The sequence below is a fragment of the Lagopus muta genome, chromosome 5 (assembly GCF_023343835.1).
Source record: "Lagopus muta isolate bLagMut1 chromosome 5, bLagMut1 primary, whole genome shotgun sequence".
Taxonomy (NCBI): Eukaryota; Metazoa; Chordata; class Aves; order Galliformes; family Phasianidae; genus Lagopus; species Lagopus muta.
In genome coordinates this window covers 63,052,824-63,074,289 of record NC_064437.1, presented here as the reverse complement: position 1 = coordinate 63,074,289, position 21,466 = coordinate 63,052,824, and the positions used below count along the sequence as shown (strand labels likewise).

General features: G+C 41.4%; 1 protein-coding gene across 3 annotated transcripts in view; it reads left to right on the top strand.

The window, feature by feature from the left end:
* ADAM12 (ADAM metallopeptidase domain 12) overlaps positions 1-21,466 on the top strand; it is a 169,272-nt gene that overhangs the window by 129,156 nt on the left and 18,650 nt on the right. For all 3 annotated transcript variants that reach the window (XM_048945733.1, XM_048945732.1, XM_048945734.1), the window contains exons 12-14: positions 11,352-11,529; positions 16,393-16,482; positions 17,047-17,242. In XM_048945733.1, the coding sequence (XP_048801690.1) occupies positions 11,352-11,529; positions 16,393-16,482; positions 17,047-17,242 (464 nt within the window). The remainder of the gene's footprint in view (positions 1-11,351; positions 11,530-16,392; positions 16,483-17,046; positions 17,243-21,466) is intronic.

The window sequence follows — 21,466 nt, the reverse complement described above, 5'->3', positions numbered from 1 at the left end:
AGGATCAGGACGTGCTCAGCAGCTTCTTTGTCTCCCTCCACCACCAAGGGACCAGCACCCTATTTCTAAAGCGTGTTGTTGAGTAGTTCCTGTCTTTAGATGATGCTGGACGTCTATTCTTCCCTCGTGTATCACCCATTGCCATTGATGAGACTTAGGACTGCACATCAAAAGAAGGCTAGTGACAGTAATGATGGTTTTATAATGCATAAATATATTTTTGCATGATAGATAGGTGGTTGGTGTCTCTTGGAGATCCATTCTGCACAGAACATTCAACTCTCAAAGCGTTTTATGGGGAATTTGTATTTTGTCATCTGCTTTCTTTGTTGTTTTCAAATCAGCATAGAACAAAATGCATTTAACTGTGTTACAAGTATGCAGCTAAGTACATAAAACAAGTTAAAATTTACTAAGGACAAGATAGGAAAGAACTAACCATACTCAAACTCTGCTACATTCAGTATTAGTCTCAATCACTGTTCTTTTACAAAACAAAATCACCTGAAGAAAGCAGGATAATGGGTTCCCTTGGTTTTTCACTGCTGAAATACAGTTTCTGGAGTATATGGAGCTGTACATGAGAATGTACAATCTTTGGAGATCCATAGTAGCTTCAGGAGCCAGCCAGGCATGCCATGAATACAGCATCTTGGCTTTGGTGCCAAACACAACTTGAAGCAAAAAGCATTGACACATCTGTTGGAGTCAATATACACACATAGTTGAAGTGCTAAAAAAAAATGAATTAGAAGACAGACAGTCATGTGATGAATGGGATGGAGACCAGAAATACAGTGTGGGAAAGGACTTTTTAATTTACTGGCTGGTGCTCTTTTGTCCTTGCTTGGCATCTCGCAGTACCTTCTTAAGCATTAGCTAATCAAGCCATCATTAGTTGCACGGTATTTCCTGACCCCTCTCAGTTTGTTTGCAGTTGTGCAGACCTTACTTTGCATTTTTCAGTCTGGCAGCTTGGAGACTTCAATCTGTGGAGCCAGCAGAACTATCTGCAATTAACTCTGTTGTGAGTTGAAGAAAATGAAATTATCTTTAAGATATAAACAGTTTCTAATTAAACTATAAAGCTGCTTATGTTTCCAAACTGGTCTGAGCTCAGCCTGAGTAATTTAGCAGATTGAATTCTGGTCCTTCCTTTAGTAGGAAACAGCCATGAGATTGCAAACCAGATTTATGTCATTCCTTTCCTTAACTCCAAGTAGCCTCATGTCTGCAGCCCATTTGGCATCCCTTTTTGGTTAATAATTTCCATACATTACAGATATATTTGTTTTAGTAAATAAGATCTGTGCATTAGTAGCATGGGTAACAATTCTTTGCCTGTTCTTTAGTCCTCTGCAGGAGCAAATCACTGTTAGCAATTAGCACACAGAGCTACAGGGCAGCTCCTTATAAAAAAATACATTAAAAAAAAAAAGGGAAAAAAAAAAAAAGAAAAGGTTTTGCTTTTTAGTTTAGCTTAGAATCCCACACCTCAGGAGATGTGCCGTTAGAAATGAAAATATTTTTCTTTTTTGGTGTATTCTAGAGGAGGACTCATAGAGATTTACAGCATGCATTTTCTGTAAGTGAAGCTGACAAGGAGAGAGGTTACTTCTCAGATGAAAACACATTTTACTTCTGGTCTGATTATTTATAGCAGATACTTTAGGACAAGTCATGTTTTCTACCCTGCGATGTATCCAGAATGGGCACAGCTTTAGTGGATTGGATGCTGGCATGTGAGAGTTCAGCTGCATTTTGTCTTGTCAGTGTACTATCTATACAAAATATAGCTCTGTAAGGGACATTTGTCTCCTGTACTACTGCTGTTGCCATGACCCATAAGAAGAAATCATGTAAGGACATTTTGCTTTATCTTGGCTTTCTCTTTTCAAGAAAAAAAAACAAAAACAACAAAACACCACATATCAGACTGCAAGGATAAACCAGCAGTGCAGTGCATGAAGAATTAAGTGTGCAATGTCCAGTTATAATTGGTGTTGACAAATTCCAAACTCCCAGAGTATAAATGGAAACATACCTTAAAGGGCATATTCTGAAGGTCACATGAATGCTTTTTGGTGTTGTTTTTTTTTTTTTAACATGTGTTGTATGCCCTGAAGCACTGTAAGGAATTGATGTTGACTTGGAAGTCTGAATCACTGTAATTAAATGATGCCTACAGCTGCATTTGCCACAGTTGTCATGGGAATCACAGAGCCTTTTTTGTCTGGGATAAATGTGCAAAAAGTTTAGCATTCAGAGAATGAAGATGTCTGTTTTACCCCCAACAATGACTCTTCAGAACTGAATGCTGCAGTCACAGTGGTGGGATGGAGATAAGCAACCACCAATTTTAATGGGAAGTCGCAGAAAATAGAGATGTGAAATAACTTGGGCTCCTAAGGAGCCTTCCTGGCTTATTCTAAAGTAGCGTGGAATTTGTGTTCATCTTCATCACTGACATTCTCCTGGCAGCCAATTGGCTTCAGAAATCCAAGCTCCATCAAAGTTGACAGGAAAGCAAGGGCTCCTATGGATCCCTTCAGATTATTTCACTTGCTTGCTTAAGGATCCCTGAGGCACAAATACGAGTCAATCTATTCTTTTCTGTTAGCTTGATATGATGATTACATGCAATGCAGATGCTAACTAGCTTATTTTCACTTCTATTTGCCTGATGTGATACAGGTGATGTGGGGAAAAATCTGCTTTTTCCTCAGCTCTTGTCTTGCAGAATGCACACTAGGAAGGTGGAAATGCTGGGGGATTGCAGCCTGATTCCTGGCCTTGTTAATGCCTCACTTATCTTTCCTCTGCATCTTCTGAAAGAGAAAAAATTGAGGCGAGGTGCTTGCAAGTCAGATACTCCTGTCTCGGAGTCCTGATTTATTAAGAGACTGGGTAGTATGGCCATTAGGTGAAATCAATGCCAGTCTGTCCCCTAGGTGTATATTCATTCTAGTGTTTTGCAGAGCTCAGCCATTTTTCTCTAGGACCTTTGTCTCTTGTCTTTCCAGCTGTCATTTCTGTAAGATTCTTTCTGCTAATGCTTCTGCTGCTGCTTTTCGCAGTGAGCTGCTTCCTTGTGAGATTTGTTCAGAGATGCTTCCCAAATATCCTCTTCTTGGCCTGGCTTCCTCCTCCAGAGAGGCTTCTCTGAGTCCTGCTGTCATTTGAATCTACGCTTGATGTGCAGGCTTATCCTAGCCCAAACCCATCTGTTGAAGCCGAGTGAGTACCAAACTATGGCAGGTCTTTAAATCAAAGAATCGTGGAATCATTAAATTTGGAAGAGACCATTAAGATCATCAAGTCTAACTGTCAGCCTACCCCACCATGCTCCCTAAGCCATGCCAATAAGGGCTACACCTCCATGGTTCTTGAAAACCTCCTTGGGTGGTTTTCAAGACTGTCCCAGCACCAGCTGGGAGGATAACTGTGCTTCTTTTGTTCTTCTGAGTGTGATGCATTGCAAGTTGTAGTTAGGCACACATTGGCAGAACAGGAGCTTGCAAAGGTGAAATGGGTAAATGTGCATAAATATCATGGGTTGATTTTCCTCTATTAGCACTTTGGTTTGGTTTGGCTTGCTTTTTGAAAAATGATTTTGTTCTGCTCCTTCACCTGAACATATGCTCTATGGATCCTCTCAAACCCCTGTTCCCAACGTCAGACTTAAATATATTTTTTTTTGTCAGCTGCTCTTGACCTATTTGAAAAAGCAATTCCAAGGTTTTTTCAAAGGACAAAAATCAGAATATAACTGCCTACAACGAAACCTGATTATAAAATCGCGTTTGGAATACATGAAATGTCACCAGGACACAATGCTGTCCTTAGTATTTCAAGCAGGGTCCAACAGTGTCTTTTATCTAACAAAAAATTGATGGGAAGGTGACCTCCAGCAAGGTATTTTGAGCAGTGAGATGGACCGTTTATCTTTATTTGCTTATTACATGCTGAGGATGCTGAGTTTTCTGCAGCAAACGCAAATGCAGGGAATGCTGGTGGTGCTTCTTACCTCTGGTTTCCTTCAGGGCTGGCAGAGGTTGGAGGCACGGGATGCCTGCTGCCCTGATTTCCTTTAGCCTGGGACCAGACCTGACCTGGCCTTTTTATCCCTCCCTGTGTTATTTCTTGCATTGGATTAACCTCAAATTCTAAGCGGTAGATTGTGAAACCTGAACTCTCAGCAATCCAGCAAATTTTTATTAATGAGGTAGCGGTCTAAAAGGAAACAGAGCAAAAGATGAGCCAGAGGCAAATTCAGACTGATTATAGCTACTTTCCTTGGCTGTCTGGTTTCCAACAGGAAGAAGAGTTGTCTGAGTTCAATTCCCATTGAGCCTTTGCAATGCAGATAACTCCGCCGTATCGTCAGAGTACTGTCAAGATTGATAAATCGGTTCGGTGTTGCTTCACCCCAGAACAGGAATGAAAGTCACAACAGGCCTCTCAACGAGAAAAAACTTCTCTGACTGTACATTCATCAAAGTAAAAGTAACTGCTAATAATGTTTTATTTGGCAGTTTTGTGGCTGCAGAAATATCAGGCCATGACAGTGTATACTGTATAAAACCATTAAGTGTTGTTCCTTTGCAGAAAGTATTTTATTTTTTTTTTTTCTGGACCATTCAGCCATTTGTTTCATCACTGCCTCCTGCCCTGAAGTCCAACATTCAGTACTATAAATCTGCCTTTCCAAGTATTACAGGGAGTTAAATTTTCACCTTCAGTTTAATGGGAGAGGTCAAATCTCAGATGGGACTGTGACAATCCTGTCTGGGCACCTGAAGTAATATTGCTTGAATGAAGTCTGGAAATCTGCATTATTCCCAAGGCTAAACGACAGTGAGCCGAAAGCATTTGCGAGTGAAGTTTAAACATTTATTTGGAAAGACTTTATTTCAATAACCAAGGCAATTTCATTGTAGCACAACAGGCAATTGCCACTACATATCAATTAATTTAATCACTGGTGTGACGTTCATGGTTATTTATTGGAAGTGTAAAAACTACCGTAGAATGAACATGACAAAAGCTGTGGGGGAGATCCAAGCTTGCTTTTAAATCACTGACCATGAACTCAGACAGCAAGAGCTTTGATGTCATGTATAACTACATGGCCCAATTCTGTGCTCTACTTTATTGATGCTTTAGGGATTAAAACTAGAAAAAGAAGCTATATAGTGAAAAAATAGGCTGGAAAAAAGAAGCATGAGTTGCCACACATCTAATTGCTTTTGAAGCAAACTTCCTACTTCAATACTTTATGTAGATTAAAACAAAATTGCTTTTTGCAAGATTTTTTTCGAGGAGGGAAACTGCAGCTACCTTTAGGATCTCCTTTTACTTCAATATGCTTGTGAGATCTACTTTAAAACTGTGCCTTTCTCCCTCAAAAGTACTTACAAACAAAGCCATTATTTAAATAATAGATTAACACGACCTCCATTTTATGGCGCTTGCCTAATTTCAAACAATTGCTGCTGAAACGTGAGGGGTATGAAATAATGGGTAATGACAGAACTTTATACATTGAGAGATCTATAGCATTTGAAAACCTATTTCAATATCAAAGGAAATGGGATTTCTCTCTTGCTCAGTACCCTGTTCTATGAGGTTCTCTATGATTACTAATTCATTAACGTAAGACACTGCACAGAACAGCTGAAGTGTCTAAAAATGTCATCTAATAGCAAATTCCGTTTTGTTCTACTAGGCTCATATCTCTTAGGAGACCTGAAAAGTTGTTTTCAAGAGATGGAGAGCAATAATTATGTCTAGAAGGTTAAAACTGAGGAGGATGCCTTTATGTGAGGTACAATTATGTCAATTAGATCGGGAGATAGAGGAGGCTGGCAAATTGTCATGGCTCCTTGAAATCAACACCTCAGTGGGTCTGGAACCATGGATTTCTCTTGAGTTTCTGCCTTCCCTGCTTGAGTTTCTGCCTTTTGTTTTACCCTCTCTGCCGCTGACAGTGTGTCAGTACAAAAAATCACTTGTACATGAATTAACAGAAGCAAAAATATCTCTGTATTTTAAGGCTAAAAAGTTGGGTTTAGGCTCACAGGCAAGGCTGGGATTTGCAATAGGAAACTGACGCGTTGGTTCTTATTCTGTGGAGCATGAACAAGAGGGAGCTCAAAGTTTCATCTTCTACCTCCAAAAGTAGGACCTGAGTTGCTCTTCTCCTCTCCAGCTGAAAGGGAGCCACTCTGCAGCCAAAAATTGACAGTTTTGCAGACTAAAGAGAGTAAGTAAAAACATATAAGGCTACCCAAGACATCCTGCAGTTCTCTGATTCTATGGTTTGCTTAAAACACGTTCTAAAAAGCAAACTCCTGTTACCATTGGCAACTTTTTACATTAATAATTCACTGGATAAAATTAAAATGCAATTTGGAGTGCAGCATTAACACCCTAATCTTTTCTTCCAAGAAAAGATTACACATAGGCTATTCTGACAAATAAAAAATACATATCCTTTTCTTTGTCTTCTGTTCCACCCAGAGGGTTGTGTTCAGTAGGAAGGTGAAAGCCTCTCCCTGCTCGACTGAACATTGCTGTTGGTGTGGACCCTTGCTTAAGAGAAAAAACAAGGTCATTGCAGCTGTGTATCCCAAGGAGTCCTCAGGCTGATGGGAGACACAGAGGTGTTCAGTTAAGACACAGAGCTATCATGAAAAGTGTTGGAAATTCAGTTGCTTGACTAGTGAAATTTCTGGCTGAGAGCTGGGGCTGAGCCCTGCTCTTGTCTTTGAGGACCTTCATGCTCACAAAAACATTGCTGGTGCCTGAGCTGTTCCACGTAGTTCCTCTCAGGTTATTTTTCTAGCATTTTGGACAAATCCAGATCCCATTTTCTGCACCTTTGGAAATTAGTGAGTCAACAGTGATTTCAAGAGGCATGCACAGGAAAATCAAAATGCCCTTTTAAAATTAATATAATCTCCAATTATCGTATTACTTCAGGGAAGAAGGCCCTGTGGTACTTAATAGAGCTCTTTGGGGCTGTTGTGCATTTTAATTGAGTGAATAATTGTAAAACACTTCAGGGCCTTACGTAAAAGGCTCTGTATAAACATTGCTATAATGCTGAATAATCAGATTGTGATATGAACTGGAATAAATGAACCCTATAAATAGATATATACTGTATGCATTTGTATAATGTATGTGTGTGTATATATATACCAACATTTTGGAGAGAACAAGTCAGTTACTTTATAAATACCCTACTGTTCTTGAATAAGAAAAGCATCTGAGATTGGATAGGATAACAATATTCATAGTAATCATAATGTTCATTTCCAAGCATGGTGAGCTGTGCCATACACAGAGAATTGCCAGAAGTATTGATGGAGTTGCTGCTTCAGTGGCTCTAGAGAAACAGCAAAACATGTCTCAAAGGAAATCTTTTGTTTGATGGTAGAGGAACATGGAGGAGGCAGACCCGAGGTGCTAAATGTTCAGGCACCAGTAGGTGTAGATGAACATGTAGAAGTTTGAGAGAGCAAAGGGAGTTCCACTTCTGATGGCTTTCCCAAGATTTTTCTGCAATCCTGTGTTGGGATTTTTTGCTTGGAGCAGGGATCTCCTGCAGCCTGAGCCAGTGCCATTCCTGTTCAAGTTAGGGATTGGAATGACATTGACAGCAATGGCAAACACTGCTCCTCAGCAGGACCTGTGCTAGGGCTGTAGCTGACCTACTGTGCTACCATGCATCAATCAGCAGCCACTGCCTTCCTCCTGAATGCTTTGGCTGTCTTATCTCTGAAAACTGCAATTTTCTGGGGCAGTGATTCTGTCTTTTTCTGTGCTTGTACTCTCTTGTTCTTCAGTCCATTAGGAGGGGGAATGCCTCTGAAAAGGAGATGATGGAGATGAACTTTTAGAGTTCATGCAAAAAAAGAAACTGTGCTGAGCAATGTAGTGCTAGTACAAAGAATCCTCTTTTCTTAAAAGGGACTTGACGCTTCCCGTGATGATGTTGCTTCACTTAGTTAATGAAAGGAGCCATCTAATACAGGCTAAATGCAGAATTAGATAGAGGAAACTGGCATTTGAATGGCTTGAGTGCTCAAAATATAAATGAGTGGGACAAGACCAGACTGTTTATAAAGGAATCAATTACCAGCCATCATTTTACTACTGTGAATCTCTCATTTGCAGGAGCAGTCAGGGCTGTTTTTGCTGGGAACTGGGACAGACACTGCTTGATATTACACACATCTTTTAAGCACTGAGGAGACACTGAGGAATGCTGCAGGTTCAAGAGGGGTACAAAGACTCTATAATGATTTTTCTTACTGTAAATCCACTGAAAAGACTGAAATAGTGCCAGGCACAATCTGAGTTCTGCAGAGTTGTATCCACAGCCAGAACAGTTCAACAAAATGATCCATTTTGTGTTAGATGTACAGATTCAAATGGTGTAGCCAGTGTGTGGGCTATTCAGGATGCCAGAGTAGGAATGGGTCGGACTAAATTGCTATTTAATTTCTGTTCAGAGCAGTAATATGGGTCTGTAAAAGGAAGTGTTGTGAGTGATGCTGGCATTTAGTGATTGCTAATGATTTTTATTTTTTTTTTTAACATCTAGAAGGTCCTTCAGTGGCCAGTACAAGTTGGTATCTGAGAGCTGTTCCAAAAGAAGTAATGCATGGAGTATCACATATGGCCAAACAAGGATATTTACATTCTGTCACTGAAATCACAGAGACAGGCGAAGGACTGACTTTGCTTTGGATGCTCCACTGCCTTTTCCCACCCAAAGGCAGTCCTTCCAGATGAGGTCTGAAGCTCATTCACAGGGTTGAGCTGCACTTTTTAGAGGATGAGTATCCTCGTGATTATTCATCAGTTTTCATAAGCTCTAGATTCATTTAAATGGCATGCTTAATGCTACCAACATCTGATAACCCTTCCCATCTGCCAGAATTTGCAGGCTTCTGATGAACCAGCTTAAAAATTGCAAAGGCAAATAAAATGTAGCTTAAAATCACACTGATCAAATGCTGTGGCTGGTACATGGGATTATTTTGTCAAAAAAAAAAAAAAAAGAATAATTGTGTGTCATAATATCATGGTATTAAATACCAGTTATGTTTCCAGTGAAACACCAACTGGAATCAGTTGATGTGGTATCTTGTCTTGCACTGTATTTTCCCTTCACTGACTCTGTTTCCACTTGTTGCGTTCCCCTCTGTTTTTATTTTGAGCTTACTTGGTAAAGAAAAGATATTCAGAAAATTTCATCAAATAACATGTGCTGCACTGATGTCAGCTGAGGAAATCGGTGTCAAGAGCAGGAAAAGCCAGAAGATGAATGGATCTCTTAGTTGAAAATAGGAAACAGCTTGAAGTTCCTTTGAGGGGAAACAGAAACCTCATTCATTAACAATGACATTATTTCACCTCTGGTTAAGAGTAGGGATTCTGTTCTCCTCCTGATGGACAGGCACATCTCACATTCATGCAAATGACCCTGAGCATTCATGGATACAAAGGAGCAGCCCTAAAATATTGATAGTTTTGACCGGCAAGCTGTTCTCGTGAACTGCATGTGGCTCAGACATCTGGCACAGGGCAAAACGCATTATTTGTATTCCTGAATTGACTTCAGAAAGTCTAAGGTCTGTATGTCTCCCCGCGTTCATCTCTGGATATCAAAGTAAATCTGTGCTGCTGAGGTAAAGGAAGTTGTCTGGGTGATGCAGTGTTCATTTGTTTGCACTTTGATATGATCATGTCTGATCAAGCACTTCTATGCTTTGTTCAGGATTAATCGCTTAGGCATGTCGGTGGTTCCTGAGTTTTTGTTGGTGTTTGATAGTGCATCTATGTGTTCATAGTAATGCATGCAGAACTGAGTGTCTTTTTTCCAAATGAACTAAGAGTGGGGGAGGAGGTCTTGGTGTCCAGCTGAGATCACCTCCAATTGTGCAGTATAGAAAAGGTGGGTAGAAAGTTTCGCTCATCTTTGTACCTTCTCACTTCCCCTTGGGGCTGGAGCTGTAGCTAGCAGCCTGCTTCTTACCTTGTGCTATTCTGGAGCTTATTTGTCCTTAATCCCAGGCATCGGAAGCTATATCACACCTGAAATTGTCTAGCATTTCTTTTTGTAACAGGAATTATCCCTTTTAAATAGCTGTCAGCATTACCATCCACGAAGCAAGCATTTCATTTCGGAATATTAGAAATAACAGTTGATTCATTGAAGTCTGAAGTTCAGCAGTGCAGAACTTCCATCTGTTATCTGGCTTGTTGGCAAGGCTTATGCCCTGTCCTTAATAATACATGATTGATACAAAGCATTTAGTGAATAAAGTCCAGTCATTAGCAGGTTGTCTCCCTGTGCTGCTGTAATGTTAAATTACTGCTTGGCTCTGGAGCAGCAGTGAGGAAGGTCTCAGGTCTTAGGGGAGATAAGGCAGCTTGAAAGCTGTTTTTCTTCTTGGTGGTGATCCAGATTCGATGTAATTGTGTGCACAGCTCAGTACAGACAGGGCATGGCAGATTTCTTTAGGATATGATATTGATGGCTGGACCCAGGTGCTACTTGTCTCGTTTCCTTGAGTCTAACTGCAAACATTCATGAATGAGAATGGAGTAAAGTTCTCTAGCAGAACAATGCAGAATATTTGGAGGCATTTGTACTACGCTGAATCATTTTGCAAATGGTGCATGTGATTTCCAAAATAAATCGCAGGCTCTGTGTGCCTGGACAGCAGGGCCAAATTCTGCTCCCAGCAGTGTAAATTCAAAACATGAGTATTATCAGTAGTCTTTAGAGTCGCCTAGATTTAAAATAAGAACTGCATTTGCTTTAATGGCATGGTTTCTAAGCTGGACTTTGAATTACAGAAGCAGATTCTTATCAAATAACATTGTTTTTCCTCTCTTTTTTTTTTCCTGAAAAAGCACAGGAAGTTTGCCAAGCTGCCAAGAGAGATGAGTGAATACACCATCTGATGTGAAATTCTCCGAGAAAGCTTAGGATGTTTTGCAGTCCTCCAAATGCTAGAATCCCCTTTGCAAACCCAGCATTCCTCTAGGGTCTTGGTCAGAATTTGCTCTGTAACTACATGTGCAGAAGTGGGAGAAGGAATCCCAAGTATGAAAGCTCCCAGTCCTTATCAGTCACTTCCTTACAGTCAGTAATTGCTGTTGTCGTGCAGTGCAATGCTATGTCTCAGTGTGGCGTTAAAGTGTTAAAAATTTGAATGCCACCATCTTATTTGTGCACAGGTGTGCTGAAAGGTCACTGGCTTGAGAAGAGATGTTTTCATCTGATAGTACTTCTTTTTTATAATTCTTTTCATGTATTTTTCTTCCAGCTATCCATTTCCCATGGTGTTCAGCAGTTGCAGTAGAAAGGACCTGGAAAACAGCCTGGAGAAAGGAGTGGGGATGTGTCTGTTTAACTTGCCTGAAGTCAAGGAGTCCTTTGGTGGACAGAAGTGTGGGAATGGCTACGTGGAAGATGGAGAGGAGTGCGACTGTGGGGAGCCTGATGTAAGACGCTGCCTGAGAATTACTGCTCATCTCTTGTCTGCGGGGTTTTAACAGTGGAGAAGTTCCAGAGTTGGTTTGATGTGTTTAAGATCATTTGGTGTGAAGCAGAACTTCCCCTTCTCTGCTTTCTATCTTATCTATCAGCTTAAGCCTCAGCAATGCAGGGAGTTTCTGCTTGTCTTCTTGCTGAAGGTCAGGCAGGGCATTAATTTAAGCATATGCTCCATTTGCTATTGGGGAACAAAGTCTTTATGGTCTGTCCAGCAGACCAGCCGTGGCCAACTGTCATGTTCCTAACAACAGAAATGCCATTACGTACTAGCTAAGATAAGATAAATCCAAAATAAATTTGTTAATGTTGCTTAGATTTCTCAGGATACTGAACATTAATAGAAGTTTTGCTTCTATAAGTGCGAAGCCGCTTAATTAACACTGCTTAGGTGTTCTTCTGTTGAAGTCAGCTTCAGGTTTTAGGTACAATACTGTTCCTTCTTCTGCTATGAGATTTTTCTTTGCTGCTAGCCAATTACCCCAGTAACAAAATAGCCTTTACTGTCTCCCAGAAAAATTGCTACTACTTCAAAGATCATCTTATTTAGTTTAGTGAGTGTGTCTGACAACTGCACAGATCAGGAGGAGATAGGCAAAATCTGGAGGTCAGATAACATATAAGCACACATTCATATCCCTTTGGCTTCCCACATTCATTGGCTGTATTGAACTTTTCCCTGAGTTAATCTGAGTTAAGTACATCAGTAGATGAGGGATTTGTTTCCTGTGATAAATATTGCTCTGCAGACAAAATAGATTGGGGCAGTTAAAACAGCGAGATATTGCTGTATCCTGTCTATACAGTGTATTGGATTTACACAAGCCATAAGGATTTCCTGACAGTTCACTCATTCTTCAGGGTAACAAGGTTGGAGGAAACAGGCTTATCTTCTAGTTTAAAGTCAATAGAGTGCAAGCAGCTTGCAAATGTCTTTCTAACCCAGTTATCTTTCTCATTTTCAGTTTTGAATGATAGCGATACCTTTCCAAGTCAAAGTCAGTTAATGTCAGCAAGCACTGACTTGATTTGCCTCTTCTTTCTGTGATTTTCTTTCTTAGTTATATTGGAAAACTGCACCTTGAGCCCAATTAAATTAATTTGGATTTTACTGCTATAAATTGAGTTGTGCCGAAAAACCACCAGAGCGTTTAATAATTCACTATCCAGTCATTTGTATCAGCCGAGTTTTGTCAACAGTGGTGCAGTATGTTATGGTGTGGAAAGCTGTGCAATGGCATATGGTAGCTGTTTTCTCATTGTACAGAACTAAGTGCATCTGAATACGTAGATATAGGTTGTGGGTAAGGATATTTCCCAAAGAATGTTCTACCCTCAGGATTTTGGTGAGGTGCTGAAGTGTATCACTTGCCAAGCAAACGACAGCTTTGCTATATTCCCCAGGCAAAACATCAGCCCTGTGTTGAGATTCCTCAGCAGAACAGCAGTGCATTCATGAGGGCAGAGAGCCATGATCATAGCACACCTCCCAGCCTTTGGACAACCCTGGAAATGCCATAGGGATTGACTGGTCACCTCTAGCCACACTGTGGCCTCGTGCATCAGGTGCTGATGCAACTGATTATATTCAACAGTCATCTTGTTGAGTGTAATGGGTGTTAGCATGCCCATCACCAGGCCAAGAGTCTTGACCAAGGGATGATGTTGCGAACCTAGCTTTGGATTATATTACCAAAAACATCCAGTGTGCTCAGTGTCTCTGGAAGGATGATTAATGTAAAGATAGAGATAAATGCAAAGATAGAGGAAGGCAAATATTTGTATCTATCTATCTTTATATATATCTATATATATCTATATCTATACCTATATATATCTATATCCTTGGCCCCTGAAAAATGAAAGGTGACAAATGTGGCTAATTTTACAATAAGCTGCAAGGGACATCAGAAAACCTCAAATCAATAAATGAGAAGTCAGTTCCAAGCAAATTACTGGCAAATGTAATAAAGAGCTGCTGTCTGAATAGCTGTGACATGCCAGGGAAGAGTCAACAGAGCTTTTGTGCCAGGTGTCCTGCCTTACAGTCTTGTCACAGTGCTCTGAATAACTTAAGGAGTGGGTGGGAAAGGATTACTGACTGTTGGGACTTCAAAGGGGCTTTAGACCAAGGCCTCATTGGAAGACTAAGCATCTGTAGGATTTGGACAAAAATGGGTTAAAAGTAAGGAAGTATTGGGCACGTATAAATAATCAATTTCAGCAGTTGAAGGAGATCTATAGTGATGTGTCCATGAGATGTGTTCTGGAAAACAACACAATGCAGCATATTGGTAAACAGCTTGGGAAGAGGAATGGCCTTGAACTCGCTGATGATATTAGCAAGGATGGTAGAGCTGAGAGCTGTCTGTGAAGAACTGCAGGAGAACCTTCTGAGACAGCTTGACTGGGCATTATGGTGACAAATGGGATTCAGTGCAGAGTGATGTGTAATCCAAACATCACATATAGGATGATGGACTCTGAACTGACTCTGACCAAGGAGGAACAAGACTTCTTATTGCAATAAATAGTCTCATGAAAATGTCAGCTCAGTGCTCACGAGCAGTCTGAAGGGTAAATAGGCTGTTAGAAATTACTAGGGAAGAAATAGGAAAACAAAACAAACCACTGGTAGGCTGCTATAAATCTGCAGCATGTTGTGACTGAAACTGTGTGTACAGTTTTTCCTACCTCTCACTGCTTTCAAGAAGGATAAAGCAGAATGAAAAGACTGAAAGAAAAAGCAACAAAGATGTTCAAATTTTTGGAGGCGCTCTGCCTGGAAAGATAGAAAATAAAACAATATTTGACAGAAGCTGATAAAATCATGAGTGAATTGGAAGGAGTGAATAGAGAGCAATTGCCTCTGGCAACAGCTGTGCAAATGAAGTTAGCAAATGGCAGGTTGCAAACAAGCAGGAGGAGCTGCTCCTGGGACCCAGTCACCTACTTGTGAGTTCCTTTCCAGCAAATGTTGCAGGTGCTAAAAATGTGTGGGGATCCAACCAGGAGATGGGGGAGGTATCACACATTTCACACATCTGTGTTTATATTGTTGTCTGTAAGCATTTTCTGCTGGCTGTTGTCAGGGGATGACAACGTCTGGCTTAAGGTGGTCTGCTTTGTGTCCTTAGAAAAGTGGGGGTGAAACCAAGATATCCTGTCCAAAGCCACTGCAGAGGATGCTAGAATAGTTGTTGGTTTTGCCTGGTTGAGGTGCTCTGATGAGCCCAGGAGACCTACACCAAGAAACCCACCTCCCCTCACTACTGCTGCTACTAACAGTGACTGATAATAGTGCACTACTTGAGAGCAGTACTTTCAGATGGTGGCTATTTCTCTTCCAGCCTCCAAAAACCTCCTGAACCCTTTCTGTTTGCTCGCCTGTTTATGTTAAAACCATCCCTGACAATTTAATAGCCTAGGCACAAAAACTATTTACCAAGCTCATCCCCTGCAATGAGTAATAAGTGAGAGAGCAATTGGAAATCTGAAAGGCTGCAGTAACATCGTTCAAAGAAACTGTGTCTTTATCCCACGCTGTCTGTGGAATGCCAATTGCTTTCCTTGGGCTGCTCTGTGGATGGCTTGATGATGGGGTGCAGGAGCTGACTCTTTCAGAAGCACTTTAATTGGGTTGACATTGCTTTGCTCCACTGTGCTTTTCTCAGATTGCCGTTGAGATGAATTTATAAGATGTGCTTCTGTGCAGAGGAACATTCCTTCTTAAATACAGCAGCTGCACAGAAGTATTTGTGTTGCCTGCTGCCTTCCAGCATGATCAAAAATAGGTGCAGGAAGTTGTTCTGCTGCTTCAGAGCAGCGCAGATATCTTTGTATATTCAGGCAGAAAACAGGGAAAGGCTGAGAATTATTTCACTGGTTATTTGGGAGTACAGCAGTAGACCTGTCTCCCAGTTAGAAGGCTTTACAAAAGTCAAGAAAATACTTGAGCTGTGAACATCATTCTCACCCATTTATTTTTCTTGCGTTCCCTGCATTGTTAGTGATCCCTTGTGAAGTTAAATCGTCTTAATGCAACTGAAGAGCAATTTTATCTGCTGCTATTTTTGTTAGAGAGCTGAGATTCCAGCACAGCTGATGTAACTTGCAGCTTGAGAGTATCAGCTTGGAAAAGCAGCTCCATTATTTTCTGAAACTTCTTCTTAGCTTGTTCTACTGAGAATAAGGTTCGTAAAAGCCCACGTGCAACTGTCTAATCCATAACTACGAAATTGGGATGTAAAAGTAATAATGGAATTCGTATTTTTCTCTAAGCTCTGTTACTGGAATACCCCAAGAGAAGATTACATGGAGTTGTGTCATTGTCTTTCTTTGTGGCAGACATCAGCTTCCACGCAAGACAAGAAATGTGCTGAGCAAATAGCACAGAGCAGAGAGCTGCAGTGGTGATGCTCAGTAACTGCAGCTTGGGTTCCTCAGTTCGGGTGAACCCCACTGAAGGCAATGAATTAATTCCACTGGTTTCCTGGAAATAAAATGTCATATTATTGTGTGGGAATTGGTAGCAGCATACTTGTGTCGTTCGTGATATTTGAGACTAGATTCATTGCTAGGATAAACCAGCCTTCCTCAATGGCTTCTCTGGTTTTACTACAATTACTGCAGTTGTAGGATCTAAGGACAGACAAGGCTGCTTGGATCAGGTTATAGAATTTTATGCATAATTCATGAATTCAGGGCTAACTTTTCTTGGCAGGGCTATAGCACCTCTCAGAGATAAGCAGCCTCTCTTGATTTACAGCTCATTGCAACTGAAAGTTGTCTGCTTTCAATTTATCCCCATCCAGGAATGTACAAACCGGTGCTGCAATGCAACCACCTGCACTTTGAGGCCAGGAGCAGTGTGTGCACATGGACTTTGCTGCGAAGACTGCAAGGTGAGCTAATGGAAATGGTCACTGGTGTGGGGCAGGCAAAATATCATAATCTTCCTAAGTGCAGACTAGTAAGCAAGGGTGCAGAACCAACAAATGATGCCATTAACCATTAAGACATTTGCATTTCTTGTGAGCAGTTTAAAAAAAAAAAAAAAAACAAAAAAAAAAAAACCTCTTACAGTTATTGAAAAGACAGAGCAACTGACTTCTCTAAGGAGGCCTGTGCTACTTGTGGCTACTTCTTTTTCATGAACTTCTATACTTGAATGTTTTTCACACTTACATGGGTGTTGGCCCCCATGAGTTGGGTACTGAGGAGGTCCAGTGTATGGATGGGGAATCACAGAATGGCTTACATTGGAAGTGACCTTAAGTATCTCATTCCAACCTGGCCTTGGGCACCTCCAGGGATGGGGCACACAGCTTCTTTGGGCAACCTGGCCAGTAATCTTTATGCCGTCCACTGCATTCAGTTGATGCAGAGCCAATGGCTACGTGGCTTACACCACCACATGGCTCCTATTAATTGACATGACAGCAGCCAAGGTTATCTTTGTTTTGCAGTTAAAACCAGCGGGGATTTCTTGCAGAGAGTCGAGCAATTCCTGCGACCTGCCAGAGTTCTGCACTGGAGCCAGCCCTCACTGCCCAGCTAATGTGTACCTGCACGATGGGCATGCGTGCCACGGGGTGGATGGCTACTGCTACAACGGCATCTGCCAGACCCACGAGCAGCAGTGCATCACCCTCTGGGGCCAGGGTGAGTCGGAGCACTAGGAGTGCTGTTCATCAGGCAGACTCGAGGAAAAGTTGTGTGTGATTAGGGATGGATTTGGGGGAATTTGATACAGAACCAATCTGCGCCTATTCTTCTCTGAAACAGAGAACCGAACAATGAGGGAATCAGTTTGTGATTCATTTTCCCCTTGATTTGCAGTCGTGTTCATTCTTTGCAGTAGGAGGTAGAAAGCAGCAGTAAATAGGTTCATTCTGCAGCACCGGCATGCATGGCCAGGTGAGCTGAGGCAAATCATTCAGTACTGACTTTGACATGCCTTTGTCTCACCTTCTAAACTGCTTAATGCTCCTGACACAGATGGAAGCCACATCCCTTCTCAGACCAGTACGTAAGCTTCTGTGTATCTGTGCTCTGAATTGCTCCATCCATAGAACATACGTGTCTGTCGACTTCCTAAAATAGAGTTCAGCACTTAACATTAACATGAGATTCTTGTAGCACTGAGTGCACACTATCTATGGATGTCGCCCTATGAACCTACCCCCCAACAGTTCTCTTAGCAGAGGATGCTCTGAAGCAGGAGGTCTTATTTCCCACGGGATTTCACTCACTTTTTGCACAAATCTCATTCAATGAGCCCTTGCGTTATCCTGAGCAGGTAACCAGGAAAGCTGTTCACCTCCTTGTTCTGTCCTGACACACCAATATTAACTCTGCACTTTGCTGCTGCCTCGCTGGGGACAAGTCACATCTTCAGCTTCTCACTGAGCCCGTCTCTCAAATGGAAGAAGCTCTTTGAACTTCCCTAAAGAGGAGTGCTATTTAGTGCTAGATTCTTTTATGTTAACGTTTTCTGCTCCTTTAACCTCTTTCAATTTAGTATCACACTGCCTTTTGCTCTATTTCAAAACTCAAGTGTCAGTCTAATTAATGACACACAGATGTTTCCCTCGGTCAGAGCCCCCATCAGAAGTCCACTAAGGATTTATCTGCTATCTGAGTAAGAACTCAGACAATTTGCAAACTTGTAAAAGGCTGTTACAGCATCTTGGGAGATAATGCCATGGGTAAGGAAAGCAAGAGAGATACAATGCACTCTTGTACCCATTACAAGCATGCTAGCAAGAGTTCCTGCTCATAACTAAACTGCCTACGTGGAGTAAACTGCGTCTCTGATGCAATCCTCCAAATCCCTCTCATGTCATAGAGGTAATAAGAGCTGATACAGGCATGTACAGTTATAGCCTCCAGCCTGAGTCATGCTGGGATTTGTAATCCCCTGGATACAGAGACGTTTTCTCTCGTATAAAGCAAAACCCTCCTTGTGAACCACTTTCCCATGCCATGGAAAGTTCTTCAGTTGTACTGTTAGTAATTTCAGCCGCTGAGAAAAATCCAGCTAAAGGTCAGAAGCTGAATTACTGCAGCTCCCTTGCTAGGTCTGTTTCCGAACAAAGCACGTCTTCCAGCACCCCCGAGCTCCCCCACATCTTTCTTGTCTTTCTTCTCTGGACAACTGAGCAGGCACTGCTGTGCCTGGAGCCTCAGCAGACACGGCTGTGGGGGTCTCCTTATGAGAAAAATAACTTTATTACGAGCAGAGCTCAAATGGTCACAACAGACTTTAACCAGAATGCCAGAACCTGAACTAAAAGTCTTATTTCTGACCTCAGTGGTGCAGGTATGAATTAGACGTCATGTCAGTAAACCTTCCAACTTCAAGCAAACTAGATTATGCATGAAAAAACAAGGCCTGTGTTCTGAATATCTGTGGATATCCCCACCTGCTCACACTGGCTAGCTGGAACAAGGACTAGCTGATAAAGAGTGAGAAGAGGGGGAGATGGGCATGGGCCACGTGGCTGGAAAACAGAGATTCCAAATCTCATCTGCCTGAAGGGTCAGATAAGAAAAGTGTTTCCTTCCAGCTCGCTTGCTGAAGAAGAGACTTGACAGACTGAGATGTTGTCTTTGGGCATTGTATGAAAAAGTTCTATTTGAACCTTTTACTAGATTCCTATAATTGCTTAAAATTTGTTTTTAACAACCATGTGTGTTGGAGGTTGGATGAAAGAGCAGTTGTATGTTCTTAAATGAAAATTTTATACCATAAAGAGAAAATACACTCTAATTCCTTTACATTAATTCTGCTTTTCTTCTTCTCAGCAGGAGAAAGCCATGCAGGACAAAATACAATAACTTTTCTTAAAACCATACTCAGCACATTGAATTCCTTATCAGTGTGTTCTCTTATCTTTCTTTATTCATAGGCTTACAGATGCCCAATGATACATGTCAACCTTAATATTTTTAGCACCAAAGAAAAATACTGAGCTTGGTTGGAGCTCACACGTTAGACTGAGCAGCAGGGATCTGTTTCCAGAGTGGAGTACTTGCATTTCATTGGGTTTCTTTGTTACTTTCAGCAGATAATTTCAGTTCAAACGGAGGAATACTTCTTGCTGTTCCCTATCTGCAATAGGCCAGAGAGCTCAGAGAACCCTAAGAACCTGTAACCATTCCTGTTTCCCGTTAAAATGTTGGCATTGCACTGATCTGACCTGTCGGTAGCAGCAACTGAGCAGTGCATCAACAGGAATGCATTTCTGTAATGCCTGGTAGTCCACTGGCATTCTGGGGGAGCAAATAGCAATGCAGATGAAGCTATTTAAGAGAGAGAAATTATCGATTATCAAGCGGTAGGAGATTATCAGCGTTAAACTCTTGGCGTTTTCTCCATGGACAAGAAAATGATTCTTGAGGAAAAACAAGGACAGCTTTGACAGTGTGTTTTCCTGCTTTTTCACACAAGGCAAAAAAAGCAATGATTTGGGGCAGCCAATGGCAGACATCGACTTAATAATTAGGACATGTTTAAATTTGTTGTGTAGACATGGCCATTTGTTTAGGCGGAAACAATCTTAATTTTGTTGTCAATATTTATGACAAAGCCCTGTCAATGATGCATTTTTTCCAAGTACAGCCCTATAAGCAGAACAGATGGGTTCCCCATACCACTGAACTGACCAGCCTGTGGCTGGTTTTTTGCAAGAATGCAAATTTGCCTAACGAGATTCAGATTTTATGGTGTTTTAGTATAACCTGTGAAATCAAACTGTTTGGATCATCATAGACTTATGGCAACGCCTTTACTTGCTTGTAGGGATGGGAAAGGCATTAAATCATTGTTCTCAGAGCTAGTGAGAGCTCGCATCCTCCTTAAATGCAAAAATACCGGCTCAGCCCCATCTCACTCTTCACAGATTTAACAGCAGGGATCACCAAGATGAAGAGAAAGGCCAAGGGGGGCTTGAGGAAGTTTGCTTTGCGTCACTGGTGCAGTAAAACAGACTTAATGAGATATTGAATCCAGGTGCAAACCGCATGACACACAGAGCTGTGTTTTTATGCTTATATTTATTTATACAGTTGGTCACGGTGTTTGTGAGTAACAAAACTCTCATCTGAGTGAGGTTTTCTTTCCCTCCTCACCTACACGCACTGTATAATTTGTTTTTTAATAAGACAGTGTTGGCACCCGAGTCTACATCTCAGTTTCCACTTACAGCCTGGTAAATGGTGTTTCTTCATTCTTGCAATCAGCACCGCAGGAATTTCTCTCTTCTCTTCTGGGAGATGATGTTGGCTCCTTGCAGCAGGTCCTGCAGTGATCTGAAATGACACAGCACTTCTGCACCGCTTCCAAGAGAGCAGAACATCTCTGTTTATGAAAGCTGATGGTGGAAGGAGTGCACTCCTCAATACACACATTTGGAGGGGAAAAAAAAGTCTCCAGGATGACAGCTGAGGTGCTGAGCTCTGACCTGCTGCAGTTTCGAATGGCTGATTTAATCCCCCAAATAAGGTTGTGTGCAAAGGCCAACAGAACCTTAATTACCACGTGACGATATTGTAATTATCAACTGCAAAGTGAAATAAACTCTGCTCATCAAGTTCAAGGCACTTAATATCCACTGGAAATCTTTCACAAACCATCTTATCTTTGCCCATAGAGGCAGTGAAATAGAGAAAGACAGGACTTTCTGCTGCAGTTTATGTGCTGCAATCATGATAAATAGGTTTCCTGCAGAAACACAACATTACAATTTTCATCCTTAAGCATCCTCTGAAAATCTCCTTTTAACTTGGTCGCTCCATCTGTTCCGTTTCTTAGAGTCTATGTTTTCATTTATAAAAACGTCCAAATATTGTGAGAAACCAGTCAGGAGAAGGAACAGCCATCTG